Source organism: Trichoderma gamsii, assembly GCF_001481775.2.
Source record: "Trichoderma gamsii strain T6085 chromosome Unknown Scaffold_7.2, whole genome shotgun sequence".
Classification (NCBI taxonomy): domain Eukaryota; kingdom Fungi; phylum Ascomycota; class Sordariomycetes; order Hypocreales; family Hypocreaceae; genus Trichoderma; species Trichoderma gamsii.
In genome coordinates this window covers 1-10,568 of record NW_020171344.1, presented here as the reverse complement: position 1 = coordinate 10,568, position 10,568 = coordinate 1, and the positions used below count along the sequence as shown (strand labels likewise).

Below are 10,568 nucleotides of genomic sequence, written 5' to 3'. Positions count from 1 at the left end.
TGTGGCGTCGTGGGTAAAAAGGAACATGAGCCCTGGATGGGCGAGACTAACCCCCTGGCTTGCATCCATGGATTGCTTCTAGAAAGCCTTTTAGCTCTATCATCTCTCATCTGTCTTCAGGCTAAATGCAAGCCGTAGATTAATAGTCTCCGGCTGAAAGCAAAACCTTGGGAGAGAGACATGCAAGAGCCCCCAAAGTTGAAAGCACTATACTGTATCATATCTCGCCCTGCATATGACCCCCAACCAAGGCCACCAACCCATCGGGCATGACCATCGTCATTTGCATCTATCGCTTCCCATCGCAGGAGGATTGTTGTCTCGTTGTTTGCCAAAACAGCCTAGATCGTTGTCTCTTTGTCTCCTTCGTCTTCGTTCTCGTTGCCGTCCTCGCTCCCGTCCTCGCTGCCCCCAACCAGTGCCGCGTCCCGGCCAGGCTTCCACCTCATCCGGTCCCTCGCCACGGGCACGTCGCCAAAGACCTGGACCATTGTGATCCAGTGCATGCAGTGCTGCAGCAGGTCGTTGTCGCGCTCCATCTTGGCCTCGTACGCCTTGACCAGGTCCTTCAGAACCCCCACCTCCTTGTTGAGGTCCTTGATCTTCTGCTCCAGCTCTTCCATAAACTCATACTGCGCGTCTTGCTCTTGGCGGAGCACGCCCAGCTCGCCGGTGGTGGTCCAGCCAATCTTGGTTCTGGTCTGGTTGCGCGTGAGGTGACACTGCTTGTTACTAAAGAGCTGCGTAAAGGTGTTGGCAACCTTGTTGAAGACGCCGGACTGGACGTCGACGTTGCCGGGGTCGGTGATGGGGGCATCCTTCTCATCCGTGCCCAGAGATGACTTTTGCTCTCCAGTGTCGGTGGACTGTTGCGTTTGCGGCTTCTCGTACCAAGACACCCACTCCTCGTTGGCACTCATCTTTCCTTGCTTTTTGCACTCTTTAGTTGTCGTAAAAGTCCTAGTCTTGGATATATAAGCCATCGTGGAATCCCCTTGTGATGGTCTTGTGGTCACTTACTGTAAACTAGGAGATTGACTGCTCGTGGATGAGCTTTGAGAGTATCTTATGGGTGCAAATATGTCGTGTTGTAACTGCAGAGTAGAGTTTGTGTTAGTTATCACAATATCAAACAAGCAGGCAGGCAGGCATACGCATTGCGAACGCATTACGAACGCATTGCAAACGAGTTCATTCACCGCTCACCTGCTTCATCCGATCTCTCATAATCAGCTACCGCTCCATCTTCTCGCTGAATCACTGCCATGCCCGCCTCAACAAGCGGAATCTTGCGACTCCTCAGTTCCACAACACCCGCATGTCACATCCGTTTGTACAGCAGGTACAATGCGCTTGTTCGCGTCTCTCAACCCATCGTGCTTCTCAACGCACGCAAGTTCCCACTCCTTCCAGCCTCCCACGCGCCAAGAATCTCTCCCAAAAAGTCTGTCTGCAGGAGAAACAGAGATCTCACATTCAATGTACAGTTGGCCCATAGAATAAACATTATCAAGCGAGTGAGATGATACTACTACTAGCATCATTCAGATCTTCGTGATTTAGCTTGCCCCCCCTCCCCCCTCTTTCCCCCCCCGGCAAGCAATATGTACCTGCATGTTAGTAGACGGGCATGGGGAGAATGGAGCGTGTGTACTGAGTCGGGTAAGATCGAGCTGCAGTGCAGTCTAAGTAAACGTAAGGCGAGACAGCTTGACGGCGGCGCACCCCACAGAGATCGCGACTGTTAGCAGGGTACAAGTTGCTGTCTGTATAATTCACTGATGCCTTCAACTCTCTGTCTCCAAAATAGTGAAAAGTGCAAGTTAAAGGACCAAAGTACTTCAATCAATCCTCATTGCTCAGTTGAATCCTTCCACTGTAACGTACCCAGCGAGTTCCCTGCTAACAACTGCGGTCCCTGTAGGGGTGTAGTTCACAACGTAGGGCTGGATCTGCACGCCTACCGCATAGGAGTGTCTGTACATAAAGCATAAAGACAGCAGCAGTACGTAGCAGCATGTACCGTTACTGCCAAATGTCAGTATGATAGTACATCCTCGCAGAGTCGCAGAGTCGCAGAGTGCGGAAGTTGCCGGTGGTGGCCCCCCGGATAATTCGCGAGTCATGGCTTGACATGATGTAGCATCCGCCACCTGCCCCCATGCAACCACGCGCATTTGTGACAGTTGATGGTAAAACTGCAAGTACGTTGACTCGAGAAGTTTTTGTGGGGATAAATCTTGTTTCCTTTTGTTTTATGTGGAACGGATATTCCCGAGAGTTTTCGACGCGATCGATCAGCACATTGCGATCAACACCTTGCTCAATGACGTCTCCTTCAGCCCAACCTTGTTGTTATCATGGCAACCCTAGAGCAACGGGATCAAATTAGGAAATCCTTTCGTAGTTTAGAGAGTTTGCTTGTGGCGGTAAGTTCCCGTAAGTTGAGCAGTTTGTGGGAAGTTAATTGTTACCTCGGTCTTATAAGGAACGGACATCCCCGATTGCAATTTTTCCATCACTTATCAACATCTGGCTCCATGACGTCTCTTTAAACCAACCTTGCCATGTCAGACAAATGCATTGCTGCAGCAACCCCAAATACCACGATAAATGCAAAGTACTTTCCAAGCTCACAATGTATCTTTATGGGCGGCAAGATCCATTTAGTTAAGCGGGCTGTGTGAAGTTGGTTGTGCCTCGCCAAGGCCTGCATGTTCCTTCTTGGGGCTTGGCTTTGTCCCTAAACAGTTCAGCTGTACCTAGGTAGTTCCCAGTTCTTAATGACAACAAGCGGGTTTACTCACTTAAGAGGTATGCATCTTGGCGAAGCTGTTTGGTTCTGTAGGTCCACTTATTGTGTCATTTCAGATAGCATCTCAGCAACAACAGCGACAACCACACTCGCCCATTCAGTATCATTCTGAGGCAAATATAAGAGAGACAAGAAAATGGCAAACAAATTTTCGACATGAAATTTTCTTGCCTCGAAAAGAAAGAGGTACGCCGCCTGATATAGATTATTCTGGCACTAGTCATTCCCTCCATTTGAGAAACCCAATCGTGGTAGTGCAGACTCGCAGCTACGATAATCATCTCTGAAAACTCCCATAAAGACAAAGAAATTAAAAATAAAGTCCAGTCATAGACAAGGCACAGATGACAAGAGCGAAGTCATAAGTGATAGTCCCAGCCTAGCCCGTGCATCCCAGATTCAAAAGCCAACAATTGACTAAATGTCATCTTCAAGAAATTTGTAAGCAAATTTGAAATCAGCCTTTCTTCGGTTCATCCTATAGTGGTGTAGAAGTTAGTAAGGGAGATTATATAACGCTGTTTACATAATGGCGGCGATCATCTTACCATGTGCTCTCGTAGTCAAAGAACCGGTAGGTGCCTTGCTCGAATTCCTCCGTAATATTTTTGGGCTCTTCGTGCCGTTGGAACCATGTTTGGTACTGCTTATGGAACCGCCAGCTTTGATCTTTCAGTGCCTTGGCAGCCAAATACTGCTGTGCCGTTCCTTGCTTGTAGTAAAAAACGTAAAACAGAGTGTCGGGATCTATCCTCGAGTACAGTCGGGGGTCATCGAATATGGGCAGCGGCTGGGTGGGGAACCCAGAACCAGTCTGCGGCACAGGCATATCGGGACGGTATGTTCGCGGGACGTCGGCTTCAAAAGCGCTGGGGTAGCTCAGCTGGCTCGCCTTCATCAAGCTCAGGGTCGAAGGTGATAAGGGCTGATACGGGCGTTTTCGTGATGTCTCATACGACTCAACGAGGTCCTGTAGGGACGCAGGGAGGTGATAGATGGATTCCTCCTCGGTCTCTTCCGTAGGAGACTTGACACCATTGGTGGAGCCATTTGCTTGGACTGCTTTGTTTAGAAGGGATCAGATATTAGCCAGAGGATACAGAAAAAAAAACCACCCATAAGGCACTCTCAATGACAGCTTACCAGCTGATGACTCAGCAGGCGGTATATCAGATACCGCCGGCTGTTTTCCTGACGCTTTAGACTTCTTTGCCGCTTTCGTACTTGGCGTGGGCTCGGCGTTCTCTGCAGGTGCAGGAGGCGCGGGCGCGGGCGTGGAGGTAGATGCGGGGGCGACAATAGGTGTAGCTTGCTTGGGTTCGGGTGCCTGAGCCGGCTGAACAAACGAGACAGCCGGAGAATTCGTTGCGCTCGTCTTCAACTGCGCAGGCGGTAATGGCGAGATGCCGGCAGCAACCCCTGGTGGCGGCGGCAGAGGAGCAATGCCGACGTTGTTCTTGTCTGCGGCTGCGGCTGCGGCTGCGGCAGACGCATACTTGAGTCCCTCTCCAGCAGGCCTCGTGGGGATAGAGGCAGGCTTCATGGCAGGGCTACCGCTACCCCCACTACCTATTGTTGATAGCGGAGTATGCAGCGTTGCCAATGCCGGTAAGGGTGATTTGGACTGCGCGGATTTCGTTCGTGTTGACGTGGTGGAGTCGGAGTCTTTGGTTGCTTTCCTTGGTTTGACCGGCAGTTCGAGATCATGGGTATCGTCTTGTATAGACTGAGTATCCTGAGATGAGTTCTTCTCGTTATCCTGGTTCATGCCAAAGACACCTTCCTCCTCCTCAAGGTCTAGGTCGTCGTATATTTCATCGTCGTCCATGTAGTCCTCGTTCATGCCATCAGACACATAGTAGCGGATTTGTTCCTCGAGGAGGGTGACATCGTCGGTATCGATGCCTCCGTTCTCGAGCGTCCTTCGAATCAGCTCCAGTTTGCCCTGATGCCACTTGTGCCTCTCGATTATCCGGTCGATCTCGGCCATGCGGTTCTCCTGGACGATCTTGTTCTTCCCTTTCTTCATCGTAGCTTGTATAGACTCGTTTTCGGCTTCTAGCGACTCGATCTGCAGCTCCAGTTCATCAACCATGCTATTCAGGAAGTCACAGGCCTCGACTTTGGCCTGCTCTTTGGGATCTAGTTTCGCTGCGGCTGAGAGACCCGCTTGAGAGTATGCTTTCGTCTTCATGGCCTTTTCCACGGCCTTGAATTTTTCCATTTGCTAAAAGTCGGAGAAAAGGGTATATTAGCATGCGACTCTATACTAGGCATGCATCAATACCCAACGTTACTGGGGCCCACCAACCGTCTCAATCAGTTTGCGATGCTCCAATAAGGGAGCCTTGTCCTTGATGTCGTTGCTGGCGGCCCATGTCTTGATCTGGTCGCGCAGTCTTTGCAGCTTCTTGATTTCGCGCTTGAGGTTGTCTTCTTGCTTCTCTTTTTGAGCCGGGTTATTTGACTGCTCAATCTTTTCGTAGATAGCCTCGAACTCGGAGACACCTTCCGCCACCTTCTTGAAGCACTTGTCGACTTCTTGTTGTAGTTTCCTCGCCGCCATTTTGTCGGTAGAGGAGGGGAGAAAAGCCCAAACGGCGTCCTTTCCGGTTGTTCTTGTGAGATCCGGTCGCTAACAGAGGTGCTGGAGTTGGATGAAGTTTGCACAAAGGGCGCAATCAGAATTCGCAGGTGGCTTGATCCGTTTCCGTGGGGCAGCCTTTGTGACCGAAGGCTGGGGATGCAGGCGAGGCTCGGCGTCGACCACGTGATGGGCGCAGAGCTGTCATGCACAGCAAAACGAGGCGGCAGAGGTGGTCGTATCAGAATCAACACCAAGGCGCTGACCGGGGGTGTTTGTGGCGATATTCAGCAGGATCGAGCCTTTAAGGCGATGGACGTGCGAGATTGAAGTTGGTGAGGCCAGGTCGCGAGGCTGCACCGAGCTAACAGGAGCACGGTACTTGGTGCTGTGCGATGATTAACCGAGCGAGCGGGAAATTGTGCGTATCTCGATTATAAATATTCTAAAACTCGTAAAGTGCGAGAAATGCGTGATATATTCACAATTGAACTTTTCTTATTTCCGTTTGCTCAATTCAGATCAATTAATCGGTCTTAATTAGATGGCTCTGGCTATCAAAGGGTACTTTGGCAAGGTGGGATGTCTGATAAGTGGCTACTACGCCGGTCTCTCACATGACACAGACTTTGCATGCGCGATTCATAGCATTTTAAGATTGATTGAATAACCGTTCCCTTTGAGGCTGCCGGTCTCGGTACAGAGATCCCCTTTGTCTTGTTTGGTCTATTCTCTCTCTGAGTTTTAGTTTCAGTGGGCTGGCGGCAGGGCTGTTGGAACAAGGACTGTGTTTCTTCCCTTATCATCCCTAATTATCTCATTCCTAGTGGGACAAGTGCCGGCACCGGCTACGAGTTGCTCACAATGAAGGGTAGGCCAAACTTTACCCTCTATCGCCCCCCTTCTATGTTGCTATTGAAGGCTTTTTATATACACAATAAAGTATAATATTGTGGCAATTGGATCTAATATGGTCATCTTGATGAAGCAATTATTCAGCGTGTGCTATCTGCGTCGGTGACGGTAGAAAAGCAGTTGGTGTCGTCCATTGGCCGTGGAGTGTTGGTATTTGCGGCCGTCGCGCCGGGAGACACAGAAAAAGAAGCCGATTCATTAGCGAACAAGGTTGTCAAGATGAAACTCTGGGATGACGAAGACGGGGGTCGGGTAAGTGAAGCTTTTTGCCCAGGCTGTGAGACACCTGCTGATGGTTTGATTGGTGGCGATAGTGGAAAAGAAGTGTCATAGACATCGAGGGCGAAGTGCTCTGTGGTAAGAAACAAGAAGTATTTACTACAAAGACAAAAAAATAAAAAGCTTATGCGATAACCAGTATCCCAATTTACTCTGTTGGCAAAGACCAAAAAGGGCACCAAGCCCGACTTCCATGGCGCAGCAAACCCCGAAGAAGCAAGCCGGCTGTATCACTACTTTGTCCAGAAGGTAAAGGACCTCTACATAGAGGATCGAGTCAAGGACGGCAAATTTCAGGCCATGATGGAAGTTGCTCTTGTCAACGATGGGCCGGTATGTCATATTTCTCTGAGACTTTTTGATCACGCCAAAAGTGTGCTGATGCATTACACAGGTTACCTTGGAGCTCCAGGCTGGTGCTCCCGTGTCCGAGCGATAGAGGTTGAGTGACACAGACGCTGAGAATACGATGTGGCGCATAGAGCGAATAGAACTGGTGCAATTGATGTATAGAAACAGCCATAGACTTTGCACTTCAACATCCCCGGTCTCCAATAAGCTTCCTTCCGGTACTCATTTTGCTGGCGGTGCTTGTCTGAGTACTGGCAAGGGACGACTGGAGGACACTTGCGATATATTTTTAGTTTAGAGCAAAAACCAACGAGAAAGAAAAAGCCCGTAATCAGACTGTTGTCATTAACATGGTGCTATGTTATCATCTTCAGAACAATTTGTGTTACTGAATGGCATGCATGCGTGAACCGATGCTGACTTATCATCAACGCCTGATATCGCCAAATGTTACTACAGGGAGCCACTCTGCTCACTCAGAGAGGAGATCAAGGTGCCATTCTACCTTACCAAGCTTACGCATGCTTGTAGACATGCAATGCGATGCTGTAGGATCAGGGTGAAATACTCCGTAGCATTGATGTTGCAAATAGGTGGCGCCAAATACGGCACTGCACGCAAGGCATACATGATGTGTACATGCACCCCAACGCAAATGCGTGACAGCGTTCACCATGCGCTGCGGCCCAGCGCTATCTGCTAGAAACTTCTACAGCGCCGGGGGGGCTGGCCACTAACGGCCCTGAAGCGGGACCCACTGCCGAGCTCAAGTGCTTGCAATCTCCAAAAAAAGAACAAAGAATGGAGGGGCAAATTTGCCGATGGAGGGGCAGCCATGGAGATACTGATGTCGGCTGGAATCGAATGTTGCGAATGATCAAGTTGGGCTGAGAAGCTCGGCATCAGCCCAAGCACAGCCGCCTGGATGAATTGATGGCTTGAATGCTCCAATTCCATTTTGCTCCGTAGTACCAAAGATTGACATCCGTTCCTACCTGGAAAAGCCAGTAGCCGTCACTCTTTCATCCGCCTAGGCATCCAGCATCAGGTCTTGATTAGGTCATTCACAGCTAACAGCTGCTGCGTAACAGCTCTCGACTGCCTCTCCTCCTCATTCCATCTGACTCCTCCTCTTTTTAATTTTCTCTATATTCCTTCTTCTCTCTAATCTCCCTCAACTCTCTTTGTCTCTGTCACCCCCCATTCTCCAGCTCAGATACAGAAAGTCAAAGCTTTGGCTCTCTATCGCTAGCTTGACCCCGCATCACTGTATCTAGAGAACCAGAAGGAATCTTCGCAGCCTTCTTTGGGCCAGGCACGACTCGCCATCTTTTAGGCATCGCAAACTCCTCCCTCCACTTACCTCTTCTCCATTACCTCTTCGCTATCGTCTAGATAACCAATTGGCCCTCTTTGCCACCCATCGCTCTCCCGCCGACTTATTCTCTGTCTTCCTTCTCCACGACATCACCATCATGGCTTCTGAAACCGAGACCAAGGCCACACGGCCGCGCGTCTTCTTCGACATCACTCTGGGTGGCAAGCCTCTTGGCCGCATCAACATGGAGCTGTACTCGGACCTGGTCCCCAAGACAGTCGAGAACTTCCGTGCTCTTTGCACTGGCGAAAAGGGCCTGGGCAAGTCTGGCAAGCCTCTGCACTACAAGGGCTCTTCTTTCCACCGAGTGATCAAGCAGTTTATGATTCAGGTCCGTACATGTTTATGATCAGGCGAAACAAATTCGAGTGCTGACATTGGTCAATACAGGGCGGTGATTTCACAGCTGGAGACGGCACTGGCGGCGAGTCCATCTACGGAGCCAAGTTCGAGGACGAGGCCTTCCCCAAGAAGCACGAGAAGCCATTCCTTCTGTCAATGGCAAACGCTGGCCCCAGTATGTCATACTCTCTTAAACCTCTTTAAACCTCTCCCCTAAAATGCGGCTAACTCGTGCATGCTTTTAGACACCAACGGCTCTCAATTCTTCATCACCACCGTCCCCACGCCGCATCTGGATGGTAAGCACGTGGTCTTTGGCGAAGTCCTCAACGGCAAATCCGTCGTCCGCCAGATCGAAAACGTCCGCACCGAGGCCGGCGACCGACCCTCGAAAGACGCCGTCATCGCCGACTGTGGCGAGCTCTCCGGAGACGAAGCCCTCAGCGCTGATGTCAAGCAGCCTGATGCCCTCGGCGACCCCCACGAAGACTTCCCCGAGGACTGCTCTTCGCCTCCTGACGCCCCGACCACCTACAAGATTGCCTCCGACTGCAAAGATTTCGGTAACAAGGCTTTCAAGGCAGGTAACCTTACCCTTGGTCTCGAAAAGTACGAAAAGGGTCTGCGATACATCAACGAGGAGCCGGAGCTGGATGGCTGGCCTGAAGGCAAGGTCCAGCTCGATGCCCTGCGCTTCTCTCTCAACAACAACTCTGCTCTCCTGCACATAAAGCTGGAGGCCTGGGCCGATGCTGTCCGCAGCGCCACCGCCGCTCTCGCCGTCAACGGCATCGCCCCTGCAGACCGTGCAAAGGCTTTCTACCGACGTGGCTTCGCCAACGTGCGCCAAAAAGACGAGGAAGAGGCCCTAAGAGACCTTGAAGAGGCGCACAAGCTGGCCCCCACTGACTCTGCCATCATTAATGAGCTGAATACCGTACGATCAAAGGCCGCTGCTCGGGCAGCCAAAGAGAAGGCTGCGTATAAGAAGTTTTTTCAGTAACTAAAAGACGAAGAGGTGTAATATAAGATTGAAATGAAAAAAAAAATCAACAAGTCAAGGAAATAACGGAAGCTTGCAAGATGTTGCGCAGAGAGGGAAATGTCCCGAAAGTTTTATTTAAGCATGGGAGGCGTAAAGGTTAGACGAATCCGGCACGGATTAGTGGAAGGGGAAGATACCACAATACTTGAGTCAAGAAAAAATAGTTTAATAAAAAGCAATAAAAACTGTCTCAATAAGCAATAAAGCACACGTATATATGCAACATTCATCACTGCATATGGATGATGAAGCAAGCCCCTATTCCAATTATCAGCGAGAAGATGAAAGTGATTGTAGTGATTGCTCATGCAAATATCCTTTTAATTAAAAAAAAAAAAAAAAAAGAGGGAACAAAGAAGCAACAACACAAGAGCAACAAAAACTGTATTAATAAAAGTACTCAAGCTGTATTGCTCATCTAACAAATGCTCCCGTTTCATCACATAACTATTAACATACTCACGCACAAACACATACTTATTTGTAACAAGGAAAAGAAAGGAGAAATAAAGAAAGTTATTCAGAGAAAGAGAGACATCAAGAGAGACAGAGTAAGCAAAAAGGAAAGCAAGAAATACAATAACAGCGAGAGTCATATGTGAGACCAAAGAAATGGTATTTCTCCTTTGTTTTTTTCTTCTGCTTTCCCTCCCTAACCTAACCTATACATCTATATATATACATCTACTCATGCCGCACATTATTATGAATGACAATGCAACAAGTGATGAATAACATAACAACTTTCTCTTCCCTTCCCTCCCTTCCACCGCTCAACTACACAACTCAGGGGGAATATAGAAAAAAAGAAAGAAGTAGGTGGAAGGGAAAAACAACAGAAAAGAGAATAGGGGGTTTT

General features: G+C 49.5%; 4 protein-coding genes across 4 annotated transcripts; 2 read left to right on the top strand and 2 right to left on the bottom strand.

Moving 5' to 3' along the window:
- Window positions 1–341: 341 nt before the first annotated feature.
- Window positions 342–983, bottom strand: TGAM01_v202646 (hypothetical protein; the record flags this gene model as incomplete). Its single annotated transcript, XM_018802102.1, has 1 exon — window positions 342–983. One exon carries the CDS (start codon window positions 981–983, stop codon window positions 342–344), a length of 642 nt encoding a protein of 213 aa, XP_018664457.1.
- A 2,249-nt stretch (window positions 984–3,232) lies between these two features.
- On the bottom strand, window positions 3,233–5,381 carry TGAM01_v202645 (hypothetical protein; the record flags this gene model as incomplete). Its single annotated transcript, XM_024549037.1, has 4 exons — window positions 3,233–3,293; window positions 3,364–3,874; window positions 3,959–5,042; window positions 5,127–5,381. The coding sequence occupies 4 exons, from the start codon at window positions 5,379–5,381 to the stop codon at window positions 3,233–3,235; spliced, it is 1,911 nt and encodes a 636-aa protein (XP_024406152.1).
- Window positions 5,382–6,533: 1,152 nt separating this feature from the next.
- Window positions 6,534–7,032, top strand: TGAM01_v202644 (D-tyrosyl-tRNA(Tyr) deacylase; the record flags this gene model as incomplete). Its single annotated transcript, XM_018802100.1, has 4 exons — window positions 6,534–6,566; window positions 6,629–6,671; window positions 6,733–6,926; window positions 6,988–7,032. The coding sequence occupies 4 exons, from the start codon at window positions 6,534–6,536 to the stop codon at window positions 7,030–7,032; spliced, it is 315 nt and encodes a 104-aa protein (XP_018664455.1).
- A 1,387-nt stretch (window positions 7,033–8,419) lies between these two features.
- Window positions 8,420–9,667, top strand: TGAM01_v202643 (cyclophilin type peptidyl-prolyl cis-trans isomerase/CLD; the record flags this gene model as incomplete). The annotated part of the gene is made up of 3 exons (XM_018802099.2): window positions 8,420–8,653; window positions 8,713–8,839; window positions 8,910–9,667. The coding sequence occupies 3 exons, from the start codon at window positions 8,420–8,422 to the stop codon at window positions 9,665–9,667; spliced, it is 1,119 nt and encodes a 372-aa protein (XP_018664454.2).
- Window positions 9,668–10,568: the final 901 nt, after the last annotated feature.